Raw genomic sequence first — 21,622 nt, forward strand, 5'->3', positions numbered from 1 at the left:
TGGGTTTGGGGTTTTTCTGAAGAGGAAGTTGGTCCGAGTTTTTTTCAGAATCCGAGGATTTTTTTTTTTTTTTTTTTTTTTTTTTTTGGCCAAAAGTCCGCCTCTGGAGGTTAATTGTACCTGCTGGTCCTCTGCGCTAAAATCTCAACCCCTTGCGATGAAATCCGGAAACACTTTGACAGCTCCGATCTGAACATAGAACCGCCCAAATGCTTTTCGTGTTTTTCTGTTGATGGTTGATGTCTTTGGATGCCAAAGAAGTGTGTGACTAAGCGCCGTGGTGTTTAGCTACGACATCAGGCAACCGTTTTAAACACAATGAAAAATCTTAGTATAACATGGAAATGTTTCTGCGAGACGTGTGTAGCAGGTACGGCCATTAGTTTTAACCTTAGGTCCTGCATTGTGTTAAGCTGCGTAGGAGGATCACCTTGCCCATTGATTTTACAGGAGATTTCAGTGGAGTATAATACCACATTCACTACAGCCTTGGGAAAATCAATAAAACAAATATTTTTTTATCCTCTGACATTAAAGTTTGTGCTCGCTAACTACATAGAAATAAAAAACTTGGGATCTCAGTTTAAAAAAAAAAAAGGAGTGGGAAATTTTGCTGAAACTGTATTTAAACACTATATTACAAATGTATCTTTTGTGTTACACACTTATGGCTCCTTCTCAGCATCCGTATCATTTAAATCCCCTTTTGCTGGTCCAGCACATCTACTGTTTCACATTTTATCTATGTACCTTTCTTCCTCCTCATTTCCATATTGAATACTTCATTTTCTCAGTATGGTCCAGGTCTTTTCTAAATAAATTAGCAGGTTTAGATGTGCTCTTTTCATCTCCTTCCTCTCTACACTGTTCCTCAAAGAACAGATGTTAGACTTTAGCAATGCTCAGTTCTGGGCATTTAACCTCGTTGCCTTCTTTTGGTTCCTTGCTTTGCATTTTATTTAGGGCTGCACATATGTTTTGCAACTCTTTTGTTGCAATTTCCATGCTGAGTCTAAAGATTTTATACCATTTCACATAGGGTCTTGCTGACGGGTTTCCTCATTTTTTAAAATCTCCTTTTCGTAGTTTGGTTTTGTATTTCTTTAATTGTCATTACTTTTCTCTGAGGGTTAATTCATAGGTAATTAAGTAATCACATGTTACTTCAGTGATTTCTTTTAAATTAGTCTTGTATCACCTCAACTTTTGAGGTCTGACTGCTCCTAACTATTAATTATCTGCAAAAATATCTAAGCTGTGGAAAACCTAAGTACTGCGGTGTGAAGTGAGGTTCCTTTTCCCCTTGTCTGTAGTGCTACATCCAGTATTTAGTGACTGGAGAACCTTACATATCTCACAGGGCAGGTACAATACTATCTCAGACTGTCCTCTGAGTCTCTGGGAATTTATGATTCAGTGCAGGACTGAGGCAGATGCAGAAGCATTATATTTTTTCAGTCCCCAAAAATTTTCCAGTGAGTGCATCAATCAGTTATTTGAATGCATAAAATTTTATCAGCAAGAAAACTTAATTACATGTGTGCAGAACTACCTCACTTTCTTTAAACCTGCTGCCTGCTAGTTTTGTCTGATCCCCTCCAGGTCTTGTGATAGAAGAGAGGTGCACTGACTTCGTGCATCTCTCTCTTCTCTGCCTTTCACTCCTCCTGTGCTTTTTCTAGGGGGCAGATTCTTTATCTATTCATGCCTTGTGTGGAAGCAGTTCCACCTCCTTGATCAGGCCTGACATTTTCCTCTGTATTCTTGTTGAACAGAGAAAACTGAGATACTGAGTAAGTATTCCATGCAAGATTTTTGAAATGGGGTAAAGTGTTCATTGTTCTCCATGACCCTTTCGTGTCTGCTAGAAAGCAGCAGGAAGGGCAGGGAAGTGTTTGCACTCACACACCTCATTCTGCTGGTCTTCAGACTTCCTGCCTACATGCTTCCTGCTGTCGGTGAAATAATTTTTGCCCTTCAGACAACAAAGCTCTAACTGTATATGGGAACCTGGGAGCGCTTCCAAATTCCCAGGTCTGGCTGTGCCCTCTGGCTACATGCTGTCCCATATTGTGATGAGATCCAGCATTCATCAGCAGGACTGCTGTCTTTGCTCTCTCGTTTCCATGGGAGATAAACTCTGGTCATACAGTCCAGGAGCTCTATGGGCTCCTGTAGGGTGCAGGTAAAGTGTTCACTGACCTAAGTGGCAAACAGACGGATTACATCTCTGTGCACCACCTAGGAGGAGACCCTCAACCTTGAGGGCAAAGGAATTTGTAAGACTTCCATTTTTGGCCCACAATAACAGGGTTTCTTGACAAAGAATACTACAGCAGAACTGAGGAGCAGGGAAAGCTGTAGGAAATATGGGCTTGTAGATATAAACTGTCTAATAAATAAACCACTAGCATTGAATTAAAAAATTTAGAAGAAGAATAAATGTAGACTTTTACAGATTCCATCTGTCAAAAACCCAGACTGCTTACTGGAAAGGAGCCATGTTAATGTCACAACCGAAGTGTCAGAAAACTGAAAGTTTATCTTCTGTTAACTTCAGTTGCCATACTCTATAGCAAGTTAAAAAAAAATCACGTTTGCATGAATGATATTAGGTATACAATTGCAGTTTTGCTTTGTCTGTGTTTCTTGTGTCATTTCTATGTAATAGGCTCAAAGACTTTAATATTATTAATATTAAAGAACATTTGGTATTATCAATAGCATTTAAACCCAGATTGCTAAAATAAATTAACATGAGTTGGTTCTTGTAGAGATGGGTCGTAGTTGTAATCCTAAACTCAAGGGGTCCCAGGATCCCAGAGCACTTTACATCTAGGTGTGGAGCAGATATACTTTCTTCTTCAATAATTTTTCAGCAGCTATGAAATGTCTGCCCGTTGTCTTTGTCTTGCTAGTAGAGGAAGAAGCACCTAAAATAAATGGCCTTAACATGTATTTGGTATGAAAAATGTTTAACTCCTACTCAAAAGAAGTGGTATATTATATAAATTTAATATTTATTTACATTCACATAAAGACTCCTTAGTTCACAAATGGTTTTTTTGATTTTGTTTTAGAGACAATGGATTTTGTTCTCTGCTGCATTTCTGGACCGGCAATCCTCTGTTTTTATAGCACAGGTAGAACACAGATACAGTCAGTGTAAACTTCCTCATGCTTCCTTGTCCACGCAGTTTCGCCCTGGCCTGGAAGGTCACTTCTGCAAGTACAGTGGAGCACAGCCTCACCTAGCTGCCCTCCTAAGGTTGTCAATGAGGGAAGCACATTAGTTCATTAAGGAAGAGCTGGTTTTTTGAGTTTATTCCCTCCACTGACAGACAGGCTTTAACATTTTTGATGACAAATGAAGTGCTATTCTTAGCATTCTTTGGCTTTTCTTCACTTCCTAATAAAATTCCTTTCCTTCTTCATCGACAGGACTCGTAGAGACTTTATTTCATATTCCCTGGTGCTGGGCAGTCAGCCAAGTGCTGGGTTCCCTCTCTGTCAGGCATATACATGCCACAGCCATCGGGTGGTTTTTGCAGTGCTTGCTCTTTCTTACACTGCTTTTTCCGCTCCACAGCAGTACGCAAGGCCTGAAGAATCAAATCTTTGTTGTTCTGGACGTTGTAGTAACTGAGGTTCACCAGTTTGTCAAAATTTTCCTCTGAATAGCTCAGATTGTTTATGTAATATGGGCCACAGGCATTGGCAACATCAACCTCACCCTCTGCCATCTCTGAGGGACTACGCTTCACACCTAGCAGACAAGCAGTGATATGGTTAATTTGCAAAAGAACAATTAGGGTCTGGGTGTTTCTCAGTCACAAATAGTGCATCACAACCCTAAACTATATTAGTTTTTTGTTCAACTTTGCACCGATGAGACACAGCATACGAGCAGGCTGAACTTCTATCTATCTGCTAGTATATAGAATAAACAGGTTCTTGGAAGGGAAGAGGTCAATTAATTTTGTTGGATTCTGAAGATTACTGGATTTAGATGCCTTTGAGTGCTACAGGATGGCTGAAGATCCCTGTCTGGGGCAGAGACCTGAAGACACAGAGATCCAGTGCTGTGTGCTAGTCTGTACTCCCATGTCACAGTTTCACCCCAGCCAGCAGCTAAGCAACACAGCTGCTTGCTCAGTGCACCCTGACTGAGGGATGGGGAGAGAACCAGAAGAGCAAAGGGAGAAAATGTGGGTGGAGATAAAGACAGTTTAATGGGACAGAAAAGGAAGAACAACATAACTTTCATTCTAAATCCCAAACACAGCACTATACCAGCTGCTAGGAAGAAAATTAACTCTTTCCCAGATGAAATCAGGACAGCCTGACATGAGGGTTCACATACATTTTTATGCTTCCTCATCATTTCCACAGACCCTTTGGTTTTCTGACAGCTGGCATGAGGGAAAGAGAGTATTAACAACACAGAAATAGTAGGCAATACTCTCAGAGAAAGTATCAGAGACATGAGAATTTTTCTGTCAGCCTCCAGTGAGACCATCACTTTGCCCAAGAGGGTGTTACTGTAACAAACAAGAACCCTCCACAGTCACAGATAACCAGCACCACCTGAACCACGGCAAGGGGGTAGGCCCTGGGAAAAGTCAGCATCTCACTGATAAGACCTCATGCATTCGGGGAATCTTCTCTGCCAACATGGATCTAACAACACTGAAGAAAGGGTTCTGATTTTCCTTGAAGGGTCTGTCTGAGTCCAAAAGCTGTACTCCTCTCAGCTTTGCAGACAGAGTTACAGTGAACTGGTACCACTCAATTGAAGCAGAGTAAATCTTACACAGAGAATCCTCTTTCTATTTGATCATGGAATAGCCTAACAGTACAGCATGTAACCAGTTTGAATATGTCAGTTTTACTTGTTTACTGCTCAGACTCTAAATTCCCCTCTGAATGAGCTGATGGGTGAGCTGTCTATGAAAAACTTGCCTGTTCATGTGATTGTACTAATATTTCACATGCTGTACAATTTAGATCTGGGCTAGGGCATGGTACTGAAGCACTATAAATTAAGCTGATCTCTGTCTGTCACTAACAAAGGGCAGACATCCTTTTCCAGCCTCACAGGACCTTCTGTGGCATCCATCCTGCTGCTGTGGAGGCCAGGTCTCAGCTGTGAGGTGTCAGTTCTCCCAAAAAGCTGCATGGACAGAGCCCTTTCATGCCAGCTCAGCTGACACTTTGCCTGAGGGGGCATGACAAGGAGGACCCCTTCTTTCTCTTTAATCTCAGCATGCAGCTACCAGCTGAACCGGTTGGGCAACACAAGCTTGCCTCAAGTGTATGCAATATGCAGACAGCATGCAGGTCTTCAAATTAATTTTCTTCATAGCTAGCAACACCCCTTTTTAGACTCCCTGATAATATATGCTTACATTTAACATCTGCACATCATCTGATGTACACCTGATAGTAGATACACCTGATAGTAGATAACTGACTTAGGCACATCATCCCTCGTTTCTGGAAATTATTGAGGGAAAGAAGGCAGGCAAACTCCCTCACAGAGCAGTACAAAAGAGCAGTGCAGTATAGAAGAGCAGTACAGAAGCTAATTCTCAGCTCTTCTTCTACTTCTTTCTTCTTTTCTCCTTTCTTTAATTCTCTCTACGAAGGGCAACTGCAGAAAGTAACCTTTCTGTTATCTGATCAGTGGTAAGGAGCTGGAGTAGAATGGTGTGTGTACCTCCATAAATACCCTTGGTCTATTTGAGTCCTGTTCAAAACCCCAGCTGTACACCTCAAACATGAAATGAGCTCAGTCAACAAAGCAAAAGTACCATATTATTTTTTACAACTTACTTAATATAAAAGGATAAGAATTGGTACAATTGGGACAATAGTTTCTGCATTTGTTTTGGTTTTAAATTTAATGTACATGTACCAACCTAGAACTTCTGGCTTTCAAGTACATTGTGGGGCTTTGAAGTGAACTCACAATCTGAGTTAGGAATTTTAGCATCTGGAGAAGCAGTAACTGAGACTTTGGTGCCAACAGAGTAGTATGGCATGTGGGATATGGTACCAGAACTTAGAATTCACCCGTTTAGAAGTGACTGGCAATGTTGCTATTGAAACTCTTTAAATTTCAAAGTGAACAGACACTGTTGGAATGGCTCAGTGTTGTACTTTCATCACTTCGCTATACCTCCATGTAACATTTCCATCACTTTGCTTCTGCATGCTTTTTTTTACAAGGTTATCTGCCTAACTGTAAGCCTGGAAATTATTTCAAACAATGAAATCCTTAGGCTCCTCAGAGCATTCTCTAACAGGAGCGGATGACAAGTGTGAGAGGAAATTACCGCTGCTAATTTCTGCTACTGCAGATAAACAGAATATTCTTTTCCTCAATTAAGTACAGTCTGCTTATGAAAAGCCAAAAAAAAAATCTGAAGAGGAAAATATTTGCCAAAGGCTGATTCCAGATGCTTCTCTCCTGTTTAGGAAAAGTCACATATTTTAAGTTTCTTTATCTGGTTCAGATCTAAGCAAAGAGGGTTCAAGTCTGTTACTACAGCATGATCTGAAGAGCAGTTATTATCCAGTAAAAAAAGAGAAAGAAAGTGGCTGCTGCCTCTGTTAATGTGATGGGTAACCATAAACTTACCAGGTGCTTTGTATTCCCTGAAGGTGTCATTTACTAGAGGGAAAAATATCACAATAGGTGTTTCTGGGCTCTCTTTATCACCAACAATGTAGCATTCCTTCAGATGTGGAGTTTCCTGATCATCTGGCACCTTTGTAGGGAAAGGAATTCCCTGTTTTGCAAAGTATTTAGAGGCATCTTTCAGGGGCTGGTTGCCACAAGAGGAAAACAAAACAAAAGAAAACATCAGAACATATGGGAAGAACTTTGAATTTGACCAAAACCTAATTTCACTGGGAATATTTGTGGGGTAAGTGACAGGTTCTGACAGATTATGGTACACACCCAATTTAGGTGTAGGTTGTTTATGGAGTCAAGACTTGGAAGGCCAGAGTTAAGTGAGATGGATCTGAGTATATGTGCCTGTCTTCGAAAAGCTACATGCCACATTTGGCTATGAAAAAGTTGCCTTAGACAACTTTTTATTCCTAAGGAATTTAACATTCCTAAACACAAACTGTTGTTGCATTTATTTGCATATCTGGTCTTCTGGGTTTGCATCAAACCCTTCTATTGTTGCAGTTATATTGTCCTGAAGGTACATTTTTCCTTGCATAGGAATATGTATGATTGCATTGAGAAATATTAGACAGTGTTTAAAGACAATTAGCTTCATTCATTCCACATCTGACTGCCTTCAAATCAGCTAAAACGACTTATATGTAAAAATGAGCAGATAGAGTTTACTAACTTATTATTTCCTGATAACTTCCATAAAGATATGTGACCCCCAGTTAACATTAGACTGTTAACTTATTAACACTTTCCAGATACTGGGAAAAAACAAAAGTTTCTGTGAGTAGAGGATCAGCCATTCTGGCAACTCAGTGATGAAACAGAGAAATCAATAAAGAAGAATGTGCAAGACTCACCCCTGTCTGTGAACCTGAGCTGTAATTGAAATGCAAAATGACATCCACCTTCCTTTCTGGCCTCATAAGGGGTGGGTAACTGGTAGCAAAGGCAAATGCAGTATCAATCAGGATGAGGTAGTCTGCTGCTGTTGTCAGGTGGTTGGGCTGGGAGTCCAGCTCACAGTCTAGGAAAGAAGCACATTTTTTCAGAGGAGGTGCCCAACGCAAGGGAGGTGCTGAGGAAAGTCTATTGTTAACAAAAAGAGACTTCAACTTCTCTTGGGTCCTAGACCTACCTATATAGCTGATGGCTGCAGTTCAGTCATTTCTCAGTTCCTCATCTGGCTTCCCCTTTTCATCTTTACTCTGCAATTTCTTTGGCTTTCCTCTGACTAAAAGCGATTAACTTGGGGCTCAGGAGAACAGACTTAATGCATCTTGTGTGTGACTCTGATCATGTTGGCGTGGGGTTTTTTTGTTTCCTTTTCTTTTCTTTTCGTTGTTAATATGAAACAAATTAAATGGCACCTCTCTCTGTCAACACACTAAAGACTAAATATGTTGTGTGCTTTCCTCACTATGAGAGTGGCCCCACAGCTACAATCGTATGTGGAACATCTGGTGCCAGACTGAACAAAAAAATTCCCTACCTGGATAACAGGGAATAGTGTTACAAAGGTTGTACCTTACTTAGAAGTAAAAATGTAACAGGAACCGAAGCTCCCTCCCATATCCCCTGAGTATTGGCCGAGCAAGAGATAGTGTATGATAGCACCAGTGCCCTGCTGCAGGCATGCAGGCTGGCTGGCTGGCACAGCAGCAGATGTGCTGGGTGACTAACTGGGATTTTTCTCATCTACCAGTTGTGAGACTTCATGAATTGTTTTTAAAAACTTGTTTTGAAGCCTCCCCTGCTACTTAATTTCAGCTTTCAGTGACAAACAGCTTCAAATACTATCAGAACATCGGAATGAAACAAAAAAAGCAGTTAGCTTGATAACTTTTTAAGGATTTTTTTTTTCACAAGGATGGTTTAAACTGTAACTTGAAGCAGGGTGCTGTTACCATACCTTTCCACTTGGAAAACTCGCTCTCTAGGTAGTTGTTGTTTATCTGGAAGCCTTTCAGGAAGTTATGGATTTCTGAGGCTGCTGGACGTAACATTGCAACATCTCGGAAAATTTCTGAAAAGCTGTCAGTAGGACAAACCACTCGAGTATCCAGCTCATTTGGTCTCGTCGGGAATAGGGCTCCATCATCTGCAGAAGAAAGAAAAGCAGTTTATGTATGTGGTTTGTTTCATTGTTGAAGTCAACCTGTGCAGTCATCCTTTGGTTTAATATGTTTGGAAAACTTGAACTTCTTTCTTTTTTTACTTCCAGGATTTTCACAAATCTCAACTTTTTTTTTGGCTAAGCTTTGAAAAATCCCTTTCTTCTTCTCACTTCACAGTGATAAAGGCTTTGTTTGTACTGCAAAAAGAGTTCACCTCACCTACTAGAAATTTCTTTGCTTTGCTATGATTTTATCCATTAAATATCTTGCACTTAACTGTCTTCCTTTGCTAGTCCATGCCACACTTTCTCTCTCAGACACATGAAAAGCCACACAATAACAATCTCTCAGCCACACAAACATAATTAATGTTCCTTACTAGAAAATACAGACTCCTTGTTTTAACAACCAGAAATTACTTCCTTACAAGTGCTAGAAGATAAAACAAATAAGCCTTTTCAAAATACTTCTCTTCTTTGCCATCTTTTCTCTTTGTAATGTGTTTGTCTTGTGTATTTGTCCTTCAAATCTGACCCTGCATATCTTTCCTAATTTTCTATTATGTTTTGCAAATCTCATCCTCATGACTAGTTTGGAATGACTTCCAACAGTACTGAAGTTTGCATCAACGCTTTGTAGACTTCAGAGATGAAAAGATGTTGTTTGCTCTTGTTTCCCTGATGCTTCAACTTCTGAGAGAGGATCTGGAAGACTGTGGAATGCTACATGAGCATCTTCCACTTATGGGGATATTTTTCTCTAGTTTTACCCTTGTGCTCAGAAAACATCTCATAAGAGGGCCATTGTCTCTTTTATTTTTCTGCGATGGATCCTGTGGGTTCTTTTCACATACAACTGAAATAATTGCCATATGTAATACATGGCATGAATTTCCTTCTGGTTTATATGTGGATAATGGAAATCCCTGAAGAGAACATTCCAAAAGGGCTTTGTAAAATTCAGTAAGAGAATAGCAGCACAGAGGAAAAGAATAAATAAGAAAAGAGAAAATAAAACAAAATAATCAAATAATAAGAATAACCCACCTATGTCAGCAATTTTGTCTCGGGTCCATTTATGCCAGAAGTCTTCTGAATTAACAGATATATACCAAGCATCCATGAGATTCAAGGAAAATACACTGCTCCAGACCCCTGTGGCATAGGATATATGTGACATATTTGAAAATAAATGGGGTGCAAAGAAATTTGCTGTAAACCTAAATTTGCAATACATTTGCTGTCAAATAACTGTGTCACTGGACACTTCAGGGAACAGAGACAGAAATGTCCCTGCATCACTCTAGAGAAGGTAGGAAGAAAGTGCCAAGGTGTAGAAAGGGGCTGGTGACCTGACAGCACTTCTGATTATGCAAGGGAAGACCTGGGTCCCTATCTGAAATTGCAGCCAGGGACAGAGAGATTCTGAGTTGCTTCCTTATGCCTCACCCTGAGCTGTAGTGAAATCTCCACACAAGCAAAAAGTTTCAACTTCTCAAAAAAACCCCTGAAACTTCCTTTTTCCTTTATGCAGTTGGTGGAAGTAGAAAGAACAATGAGGCAAGAGATTGCTTTTGCAAAGTGAAGAAAGATTTCCTTACTGCTTTCACTTTTTTTATGCAAGACGGAAAAAAAGATAAACATTCCGACTTATTTGCACTCTGAAATGGAAATGTTATCTTAAGAATTAATCAGGGCAAGATGTGGCAGGAACTTTGTAGATAAAAAGGTGTATTTTAGAGACTCAGGCTGCAAAAGAAACTGATGATTTAACTCAGCAGCAATGATACACAACTTTTGTTGCTGACAAAGATATATAAGTACTGTGAAGGTCTCATGTCAGTAAGCATAACCATAGATGAAATCAATACATCTGATAAGATGAATAAGATCACAGAGAAAATAAAAAATCCTGCAGATAGTGACCTGTTACCAGTCCTAGTATTTTACCATATACTGCTCCAGGCAGATAAAAAACACACTAACTGTTTAATTTCAGAAGAGGGCTTTGTGCAGGAGCAGATTATATTATATTATATTACATTTTCCCAGAACAACAAATCACCTTCCAAAAAGCAGATTCTGGATTCTGGGATTTTCTTCATCAGGCGACCCATGAAGAACTCGCTGCCAAAATCTTCTGCACGGATGAAGGCTCCATATTTTGGAAATCCTACCTCATAAGGGGTGAATTCCACCCATTCTAAAAGAAAAGGCATAAGACAGACTGATTACAGCAGCAGAGGAACAATTATTTGAATAAATACGATATTGGCCAGGTTAAGGCAGACTGGTTTCTAATTAACACACTTTGCAAGCAGGCATTTATTTACTGTACATTTCGCAGTGGTGAATATGCAGAACAAATTGTCCTCTTAAATCTATATGTCTCTGTAAACTTTCTGACACTTTCTATAGAAGTGCATAATGTCTTCCATTGTCCTGCTTTAGATCCTGAATACTGAATTGCACTAAGGTCTTCAAAATACTAACTATTAAATTTCTCCTCTGAGGTGGATTAGCCTTTGAGAGTATTTGTACATTGAATTGATATCCTTATCTAATCCTAAATTGACTCCAATTGGGATTAAATGTTAAATACACTTCTGGAATATTGTTACCTCTAAAATCCTGGTCGCTGATTTTATCCTTCACATTGAGAGAGAGGTAGATGGGCAGGGGGTTTTGACCCTGATTTAGTGCCTGCTGCTGATCTGTGAGCTTATGGCAGTCCTCCTGTTTTGAAGAATGACAGTAGCTGAGGACAATTGGATGACACAAAGAGACTCCCACTTCATCTAAACCTGGGTTCTGACAACGCAGTGCACACATGACTCCAACTAGGATGCTCCCCACCCATTTAGTTCTGAAAGGTGCTGCCACATCCCTATCCCTGCCCCTCCCCTGCCCCAACCCTTCAGTACACAAATAATCCTAAATTCATGTTGAAAGAATATGGTAAGGAGAAAATGCTGTTATCCACATTTTTTATTTCAGAAAAAATGTCTGGAAACGTTTGAAAAGCACTCTTGACAGGAAATATTTCATTATGAAAGTGTAAACACATCCCTGACTTCCCAGAAAAATGCCTTTTCATCAGACCTGTGACAGAGACAAGGCTCATGAAAAGTTAAGGTTCAGCGAGCCTTGGCCCTTCTGCTGCAGAGCTCAGGCAGGGTGGAAAGGGTAGGATGGTTTGGGAGCAGAACCAAGGTTTGTGTGATCCTACAAGCAGAGCTGCAGGTACTCCTGCTCACCAGAGCAGCCTGTGGAAGGATGGCTGTGCCACCAGTGCCACCAGGTTTCCCTTGGGCTGTTGTTGGTCAGGGGACAGGGCTGTGGAGACACTTGCAGTTCCCTCCTGAACAGAGTCCCAGGGAGTCTCTACCACTGTGCTGTGACCAGGAAGTAGAAATGTGGATGTGTGTGGGGTTATTCATATTACAGGGTGAATGTTTTCTCATTCCAAAGTATAAATGGCCTAGTGGGAAAGAAATATTCATGAAGATTAAAATAGAGCCTGAATTCTGTGTGAATTCACAGAATCACAGAATGGTTGGGGTTGGAAGGGCCCTTAAAAATCATTTAGTTCCAATGCCACTGCTATAGGCAGGGACACCTTCCACAAGACCAGGTTGGATGGAGATCAACCATGCTCTCCATCCAACCTGGTCTTAAACACCTGCAGGGATAGGGAGTCCACAACTGCTCTGGGAACATGTTCCAGTGCCTCACTACCCTTAAAGTGAAGAATTCTTCCCAATACCTAAATCTAAGCCTCCCCTCCTTCAGCTTAAGGTCATTTCCCCCTTGTCTTATCCTACATGCCCTTCTGAATAGTCCCTCTCCAACCTTCTTGTAAGCCTCTTTTAGATTCTGTGAGGAATAAATTAGAAGTTGTTCATACTGTAAGTTTCCTATTACTTATTTTCATTCCCATCCTTTCTGTACCAGATGTGATGTTAAGATCTGTATAATACAGCCAACAAACATAATGAATGGTACTGCCAAGGCACATGATTTAGGCATCTATAAGGAAAACAAACAAACAAACAAGCAAAAAACCTCTTTTGTCTAGGGGTGGCCAAACGTTGGCATGTGTCGCCCAGAGAATTTGTGGAGTCTTCAGCTGTGGAGATATTCAAAGCCCATAGTTCAGGGTAGATGGCCGTTCCTGATCTTGCTTGGACAAGATGAACTCCAGAGATCCCTTCCAATCTCAACTATTTTTTGGATTTAATGTCTTTCCTCACTGCTGTATTCACTAGATATTCAAATCTGAAGAGAAAGGTGCTGTTATTGTACCTTTTCATGTAACATGTTTTCAATGATGAGTCCCCAGAGATCTGTGAAACACAGCTGATGTCCTTCCTGTTTCCTCTGGCACAACTCTTTCAAATAGTATTTCAGACGATCAGGGGCAAAACAAGTAACAAACTTATTTTTAAGTACATGCTTTCGGACATCATTGAGTGTTTCCTTGAGATCCTTTTGGGACCAGTCAGGATCTTCATACAAGTTTGACATGGTCCTAAAAAAAACCACACAAAAAAACCACAGGGAAAGTGTGAGTTCTGAAGCAGAGCTTTGGGAAGTTATGAAGGTTTGTGTATTATGTCTTCATTTACATGAAAAAACACCATGTGTTTGGTACTATCCACATATTTAATTAATTCCAAATGTGGGGAAAATACCCACTAAAAGAAACAACAACAACAACAAAAAAACAGCAGAAAAAGAAAAAGCCTTTTCTTGATAGTTAAGATCATACAACTCAAGATCACTTCCTGATGTCATCTATGGAAAATTCCTGTGTACTTATCTTGGTCTTACCATGTTGTTCCAGACAAGCCAGTGATATATGAGACACAGTCCAAGACATTCATTTCCTGCACGCTGAGGAGGTGAGCATACATGGCTGTCAGAGCTCTGGTTCCACCACCTGTTGTCATGATTGCTACCACAGGTACCTGTTCAATCCCAAAATACATGCATTTAGTGACATGGTCTGAGAAGGCACAGAGACAGCACTGATAAAGTAGTAAAAAAATGCCACCAGTTCAATGTGAAGAAAAACATGAACTAATAATGGGGCATGTAAGGAGTAAGAAATACTTCATATTTACCTCTGTCAAGCAACTCTGCATTAGAACATGAAATCCATTATCACATTTTCAGTGCTCTATTTCAAAACCATTAACAAAAAGTTGCAAAAAAACTAGAGGAAATTGCACCTTCTTTCATCTGAATCAGATTATTATCAGATACAATAGACCAGAAAATATCAGTGCTGTCTCACGGTTTCCATGCAAGCAGTGATAACCTCCTTTATCCTGAACTTTGCTGAAACTATTGTACAGTTAATCCACAGGCCATACTAGAAACGTCATGACTGATGGATTTAAGAGCACAGGCCAGTTCAGAATCCCTGAAACCAGAGGCTGGTGACACCATTCCCTTTTACAGTTGCTGGAGGAAAAGAGAAACCATGCTCACTCCACCTACCACATATGTATATACAGTACTAGGTATGCAAGAGAGCTGCAATTATTTGCTTCTGTGATCATATAGAAATATAGGGATGGAAGTCTTAGAAAAAGAATTATTTCATAAATATGAATTGGCTCCTTTAACAGTAAACACAGGTACACTGGAGTGAAGGAATGTCAGGTACAAATCATCAGGAGAATCTAGAGAGATTGTTCTGCAGGGAAGTATGGGTGGCTATATACCTGAGGGGAAGGGAACAACCCATGGCTTAGTGCTGGCATTTAAAGGCAAGGTCTTCTGTTTGAAAGGTCCAGCTGTGCAAAAAAAGCTGAACTCAGTTTAGGTCAAAACAAGCAAAATTTATCCTGTTTGCATTTGAGTTTAGGCTTCACACCGCAGTCATGGGTGCCTAATTAAAAAAAAAAAACAACACCTGATTTTCCCCTGCCCTTAAACCTCTGTTATCAAACCTGTTTGCTGAGCAAGAACATGCTACAGCAGACAAAGTCAGACTGGAAGTGTGCTGTGCTCACACAACGGGAACCTAAGCGGTGGCACAAAGGATAAACAAAATAAAGTCCAGTTTTAGCCATGAGGGAATGAAGCGCTGAATCCACTGGGTAGATCTGGCGTAAAAGAAACTTTGGCTTTGGTTCTGAGAGCACCTAGCCTCTCTCTACAGTATGGTGCAAGCTACTACTGAACACAAGGCTAGATTCTTTAGCTTCAGAGCTACAGGCTTTTTATTAATGTTTCTGACGAATACTCATTTCTTCCCTAGAATAGAGAAGTCAGCCACAGAGAAAAGAACTCAGCTGTAGTTTGTACATGAAACTACAAGGTTTCCAGGAAAATGTGACCACCAATGCTATATTTGGACACTCATCTGTGCAGAAAGCAGAGAATAATTATGTCTCAGAGACCTCATCATCCTGCAAGTCCTCTTCCAGGTGGAGAATGTCCTTCAAAGCGGCTGCAACTACCTTCTTCCTCTTGCGAATGAAATCCCGTTCCTGGACACACAGATCAAACCCCAGGCGTACATCTAGGTCATCCTGGCTGGAACACGGATCAGGTATCATACATCACATCTGTAGTCTAAGCCAGCATTTTAATTGCTTTACCTCATAAATAGACATGCCTTCACTACCAGGTCTATATAAAGCAAAGCAGGAAGATATTAAATGTTCTGGTTTGTTCTTGGAGAAAAACAGTCCGTCTGCCTTTGAACTGAAAGGAATTTTTTTTTTTTCTCCCTGTCAAAGATGCCTGGAATTAAATATAGCTGCAAATAACAGTCGTTTCTTTTCAGACATAAATCCAGGCGCCTGCAGAGGGCAGTGTTTTAAAGGTGGCTTTTAAAAGTTCTGCAAACTTCCACTGATAACCCGCGAAACGTTCTACTGAAGTTGTAGATTTACATGATCAGATGTTCTTTTGATGTTTATAAGCACTACATATGGGGTTTGAAAGCTGCTATGAAAATCTTGCATAGCCGTTCTAAGGAAGAAGTTTTTAAATGACAGCTGTAAACTGTATGTATGTTTCATAGCATATTTACTGAAAATAAACAGCATGATAGAAGATACACCTGCTTTTCTGGAAGCTCTCTCTTGTTACAATATGGTACATAATGTAACATATTCACCTTATAAATTTTACTAAGGCCTGAATGATATTCCAAAACACACAGTGTGGTTCCTTGGTCTAGAAATGGTCAATCACTTCATTGAATTTATTTGCTTTTTTCTCTTTGAGCAGACATTAAAACAATAAGAGCAGGTACTTTTTTTTTTTTTTTTTGGCATCCTAAAGTACCCAGATACTCCGATTTTGATCTTTTAGTGAAAGAAAACAGTTAAAGAGACCTTTTGGGAAACAGAAAGGGTTTTTTCAATTAGTTCTGAAATGTTGCTTTTATTGAAAATCTGCATTTTTCAGCAAAATGTAGAGGTATCAGAGTATGTACAGTGGCCCTTACCATGTAATATTGATTGCAGCACAATATGAATAGAAAATTGGTGTGTTCTTCATAATTTCTTAACTTCCTGTCCCATTACAAAAACTTGGTTACTGAAAATCTTCACATTATGTACTGAATGCATTTTATTTTGTAGTCTGAAATGAGGATGGACCAGCATTCAGGACAAAGGCAGTAACAAAGGGATTGGAACTTGTCTGACAATTATCTAAATACAAAGAAGCAAGGGGAAAACCAGAGATGTCTTACCATTTTTTCACCTTAAGGAGTAAATCAAATTTTCTGTGCTGAAAATTGAAAAGGTAAAACGATGAATATTAATATTTTGTTCAGAACAGTCCCTTTCCGCCACTCAGATATTGATCTTTTGAGTCATCATTACACCTACAAAACTCCAAATCTCAAAAAACTGAGATCCCTTCTCAGTATTTCAACAGTACCCAGAGATGTGCACTGATTTAATAGACTAAGACTTTAGTACTATCATCTGTAGTCCATATCTTCTCTCTCATAAAACTCAGGTGTAGCTTGCCTGCTACTAATTAGCTACACAAATAAATACCAGAAGAGCTGCAGTGCTACAGCTCAGATCTCTGGCAGGATCCACTACTGAAGATAGGTGTTGAAACCAGAGCCTCTCACGTAACAATGTTAGATACAAGGGGAAGCCAGAGAGACAGAGCACCCCATCCATGTGGCTCAGGTTTGCCTCCCGTGGCAGTGGCCCAGGCTGCAGCCTCACCTCTCTGTCCCAGTGGCACCCAGTCACTTCCAGCTTAGTTAAGTGCATGCACAGTAGAAGGATAATGAGCAACAGTTTAGACATTTTTCTTCTTCTCCCTTCTCCCTTGGATTTCCCATTTTATTTTGCTCCAAATAATTCACTTCACTATGCATTGCCCTAGATTGGAGGGAGGTTAGAAAACAGCTATCTCTGTATAAAGAGAAGTGGCCCTTGGTTTCTGCTTCTTGCAAATCAGAAAGAATTTCAAAAAGCTTGCAAAGGATTCCCCATGGCCAGCAGGCACTCACCTCACCAACTACTTCCTGCTCGGAGGGGAGTGACTTCAGAGGGATTGTCAGAGGGACACTTCTCCTCCTTGCTCCACATGACATGCAAGCACACTGAAAGGGAGCATGGAGTGCTTTTTGGTTAAAACAGAAATGTTCTCCTCTTGCTGCCTACTCACACGTAAATGTCAGGTCATAGGACTGTCTGTGTTGTCTACCATGTTCTGGGGTAACGTACAAAGGCGGAAAGCTTCCTCTTCCTTCTGAGTGCAACATCCAGGGAGGGTTGCTTGTATCTGGCATAGTGGAAGAAAGTGGGATCTGGGATAGGGGAGCGGGAGTCACAGCCCACTGAAACTGTCTGGGTTTCTTCAAAGGATCCTCTCACTGTAAATGTTAGCTCATTCTCTAAAACAATGAGATAAAATGCATACACAAAGTTACTTATAATTGTAAAAAAAAGAGAGAGAGAAAAAAAAAGAAGCAAAAGGTAGCTTTGAGCAAATTCCTTCTCCTCTTCATTTGTACTTGGAAAGCTATCTTCTAAAAGTGATCCAAATCACAAACATTTCAGGTGACTGTATCATTACAATGTGCTGAGCAAGAAGTCAGATGGGAATGTGACATGAATGGCACGGAATTTTAGACTGCTGCTTTTCTGTTGCAGTTGCATCATGACACAGTGAATACATTCAGGTACTTTGCATGGTAAATCATCCTCATCCCAGGACAAATAATGAGCTGAAGAAGTTCTCAGTCCCCTAAAATAAGATCTGACTTTGCAGCAGATGACCCTATTAATATAAACAGCTTAGCTAATCCTGCCAGAGTGTGTTACGCATGCTCTGAGATTGCCTACCAGATCCAGCCCCTCAGGGGATGTGGGCAGAGGAACTTCTAGATTCTGGATCTTGACCAGGGTCAGGCAGGAGCCAGCTGCTGAGTGGCTAACCCCTGCAAAAAATGAGGTGTTTCTGTGCATATGCATAAGTCGAAGTGACAGAGATCCTGAGCAAAGTTAACGTCATGGACTATAACGCCTGAGGAATTAAGCTTCTTCAGGGTTTAGCAGTACTGCAGCAGAGGTTTGCAGAATCTCAGCTTGTGTTTTAGATACCTTCTGTATAAGCATCTGATTCTAGTAATTTCTAGTCTGGCACAAGACTCTCCATGAAGTCAGAATCCTGAATCTATACCTGCTGCAGGACTGGTGGCATTCCCTACTGCAAATTTTTTACAAATCACCTTAAATGTGATCAGTTAAAGCCTTAGTACTTTGATGATGCAATGTCCAGGCCTTGTTAGGGATGGTAAAATCACTAACATTAATTTTAAGACTTTATAATCTTACCTGAAAAACGCTTCTTTCGCATCCTGCCGTCTAAGTAAACTTCCAAACAGGCTTCTTCACGACACTACAGTAGGTGTGATGAGGACAGAGAATTAGATAACTCATCCCACTATCTCACCACCAGTGGTGACAGATGTTGGAAGAGTCATTGTACAAAAGGTCATTGCTTAAATGTGGGGGGCAGCTTTGTTGGACACTTTTGCCAGACACAGTGAAAGTGAGAATTAATTTGTTGTCACATGGGAAGATGGTGCTATGCTAAACACATTGTAAATTTCAATGGATGCAGACAAAACGAGGGAAAATTATAATAGTCAGAAGGCTCCTCTAAGATCATGCTGGCCTCCTTAAAGATAAAGCTCCTAAGAGAAAGTATCACTAAAGAATAAAGATTTGCATTGTTTCCCTCACTGACATTATAGTCAGCTATGGTAAGGAATGATGTGGGAAAGAACACAAAAGAACAAAACATTATTTTACCACTATTGCCCCATTTGTGATGATGGTTTCAGGAGGACCCTGGCTGGAAAACAAGAACAAAAAATATGCATTTTATAAACAATATGTTCTGGATACTGGTCCTGAACAGGACATACTATTCTCTCAAAATTTTTATTACTATTATTTTCTTTGCTCCTTCTTATTGTTTCTGTAAGTATGCTCCCTTGATACTAGATACCCCGTAATGACCCAGCAGAAATTATTAAACTGCCATAAGGCACCTGGAAAGTCATTGCAACAGCCTTAGTAGCACAGGCATGGTATAACACAAGTTGGGTAGCAATATTCTCCTCAGCCATGACTTTCCCAGAGAACACTGTCCAGTAAATCTGTAGACTTACTGCAGTGGGATTTGCCAGCCAACTCTGAACTATGTAAGACAAAAATCTCAAGAGAAAGTCACAGAACTAAAAATTCTCAACTCCTCTCCACATCATGGCATTTTTTCCTTTCATACAATGATTTTTTAATGCACATATTAAGTTTGGAAAACTTGTTTCTGGCCATTGAGGCGATACTGCATCTACAAAAGGTTTCCCTGCACTAATGCATAACTCCAAGCCACTACTCCAATAATAATGGGGTTTTACTCACATGCTCTCCAATACAAACTCAACTTCCAGCTCCTCCTTCCCCTGAAAATAAAACAAAACTCTGTCTCAATTAGCATGTGCAGAGGTTTTCAAAGCGATCTTAATTTTTGCAAGCACAGTGTCCTTTACATTTAGTAAGCAAAAATATTCTGGTTTGTGCTTGCTATTATCAGCATTAAATGACAGAGGCAGCTGTTTCTTCTCCAAGGAAAAGTTCTCAATTTTACTCGCAGAACGAAAGGTGTTTGGTCCTTATAAATCTCCGTGACAAACCTTTCTCCCTAACTAACACACTTTCTTCTCTGCCAGCTGAACATGATATGTTAAGGTTTAGTGTTAAGAAAAATATTGTGGAAACAGGCCATTTCCCTGTGCTTGCATTGTTTTGGTTTTTATAGTCTTTGTGAGGATTAGATAAACTATCATTTTCTATCAGATTATTGAAAGTGCAAAGCTTCCCCAAAATTGCACCTACTCTGGGGCTTGGGAACTTGGCCATGATCTGTGCCAGAGGAAACCAACAGGAATTTGAGAAGGCCATCTATTTTGTCACTGATGTGCAGTTTCCAGGATATTAATAAATTTTGCTACATTTTTACCACCAAGCTGGTCCTAGTGGTAAAAACCAGAAGAGACAGTACACCTCCTTAAACAGAGGGGAGATAATGGACACCAAGCTGCACTAAATGTCTGACCGAGCTCTTACCTCTGGGTTTAGTGGGAATGATGTAAAAACTCTTTCCCCAAGGGGGATTTTAGCTACATCAAAAAGCACAATTGCACGGTCATCATCACGAATGATGTCATCGTCAGAAACAGTAATTTCCAGAACATTCTGGGAAAAGAAATGAAAATTATCCAATTCACTAGCATGTATGACATACAAGAAGTATGACATTCTGCAGCTCTTCCAGGCTTAGTGTCTGCTTTACAGAGAGGAAGTAGAAAAGTATTGATGAAAAAGTGTCAGAAGGAAGAGTAAGAAAGCGAGTATAAAGAACCAGCTCTTAGTCTCATCAATTAAAGCTGAACTGAGATCTCTTTTGGGTCAGCTGTTATGCTTTTAGGTAGCTCTCATAAAAAATGCAGTCTTCTAGGGAGGAATATGGATTGCCAAAAGTCCTATATTGTTTCATATCAACACAGGCAATAGAGAACACTTCATATCAATCATCACCTTTCTAGGTCCTTGGACTTTCCGCTTTCAGCCACCTGTTCAGAGGTATTTGAGTGTAGTGCAGTTATCAGCAGCAAACTTAGTAAACATCTTAATCATGCTAGAATTTAGCAGCTTCCTAGCATTATCTCCTGCCATTATTTCATGTCCTCTCAGAAGAAGATGTGTTTTTCTGTTATACTGTAATTTTGTATTTTCATTTCAGTTTCTCTGTGTTGTCACTGTCATGGGTCCCACCAGCCTTCCCCAAGGAGGTCAGACTCTCATTACCCATAAATAAATAATAAATATCTGTTAGGAGCAAACTGGATTCCAGCAAAGCCAGAATTTTTTTGCTTCAACTTGCATGGGGAATTTTAAGTAAACCCAGAAATGCATGAGAAGACATTTCTAGTTTAGGGGTTTGGGGCTAAACTGAAAGACACTGTGTAGAGATGAGATAAGAAAGAGAGTTTTTGGTTTGTTTACCTTGACTTTTCTCTGTATCCGGAAATAGAAAGTTTCATTCCACACAGGATTTCTGCAGTTTTGGATGGTTTGGGTGTGGAATATCTCATCTGAAGCTGTTGGCAACCAGAGGCTCACATAGCAATCAGATTGGCTTACTGTAGAAACATAGGCACAAAATATCTGGCAGAGGAAGCACGATACAAGCAGTGGAGACATTGAAATGCTCTACAGCTTCAACGTGGGTGAGAGATGGCCAGT

The 21,622-nt window shown here is 40.2% G+C and overlaps 1 protein-coding gene across 4 annotated transcripts in view; it reads right to left on the reverse strand.

The window, feature by feature from the left end:
* Positions 1-2,956: 2,956 nt before the first annotated feature.
* The window catches only part of LOC121673660 (cytosolic phospholipase A2 epsilon-like), a 38,045-nt gene continuing 19,379 nt past the window's right edge, over positions 2,957-21,622 (reverse strand). For 2 of the 4 annotated variants that reach the window (XM_042047227.1, XM_042047228.1), the window contains 18 exons: positions 21,383-21,519; positions 20,444-20,572; positions 19,739-19,779; positions 19,124-19,166; positions 18,644-18,707; positions 17,531-17,700; positions 17,314-17,406; positions 16,531-16,568; positions 15,224-15,359; positions 13,644-13,780; positions 13,116-13,341; positions 11,432-11,546; positions 10,876-11,013; positions 9,858-9,965; positions 8,607-8,795; positions 7,555-7,721; positions 6,644-6,830; positions 2,957-3,766 (listed from right to left, as the gene is read on the reverse strand). In XM_042047227.1, the coding sequence (XP_041903161.1) occupies positions 3,456-3,766; positions 6,644-6,830; positions 7,555-7,721; positions 8,607-8,795; positions 9,858-9,965; positions 10,876-11,013; positions 11,432-11,546; positions 13,116-13,341; positions 13,644-13,780; positions 15,224-15,359; positions 16,531-16,568; positions 17,314-17,406; positions 17,531-17,700; positions 18,644-18,707; positions 19,124-19,166; positions 19,739-19,779; positions 20,444-20,572; positions 21,383-21,519 (2,429 nt within the window). In that variant the 3' untranslated portion in view covers positions 2,957-3,455. Of the gene's footprint in view, positions 3,767-4,246; positions 4,413-6,643; positions 6,831-7,554; positions 7,722-8,606; positions 8,796-9,857; positions 9,966-10,875; positions 11,014-11,431; positions 11,547-13,115; positions 13,342-13,643; positions 13,781-15,223; positions 15,360-16,530; positions 16,569-17,313; positions 17,407-17,530; positions 17,701-18,643; positions 18,708-19,123; positions 19,167-19,738; positions 19,780-20,443; positions 20,573-21,382; positions 21,520-21,622 lie in introns of those variants that run through there. The other 2 variants (XM_042047229.1, XM_042047230.1) reach the window with 2 other exon arrangements.

The sequence above is a fragment of the Corvus kubaryi genome, unplaced genomic scaffold, assembly GCF_017639235.1.
Source record: "Corvus kubaryi isolate FWS band 111438036 unplaced genomic scaffold, C.kubaryi_AGA036_p1.0 66, whole genome shotgun sequence".
Classification (NCBI taxonomy): domain Eukaryota; kingdom Metazoa; phylum Chordata; class Aves; order Passeriformes; family Corvidae; genus Corvus; species Corvus kubaryi.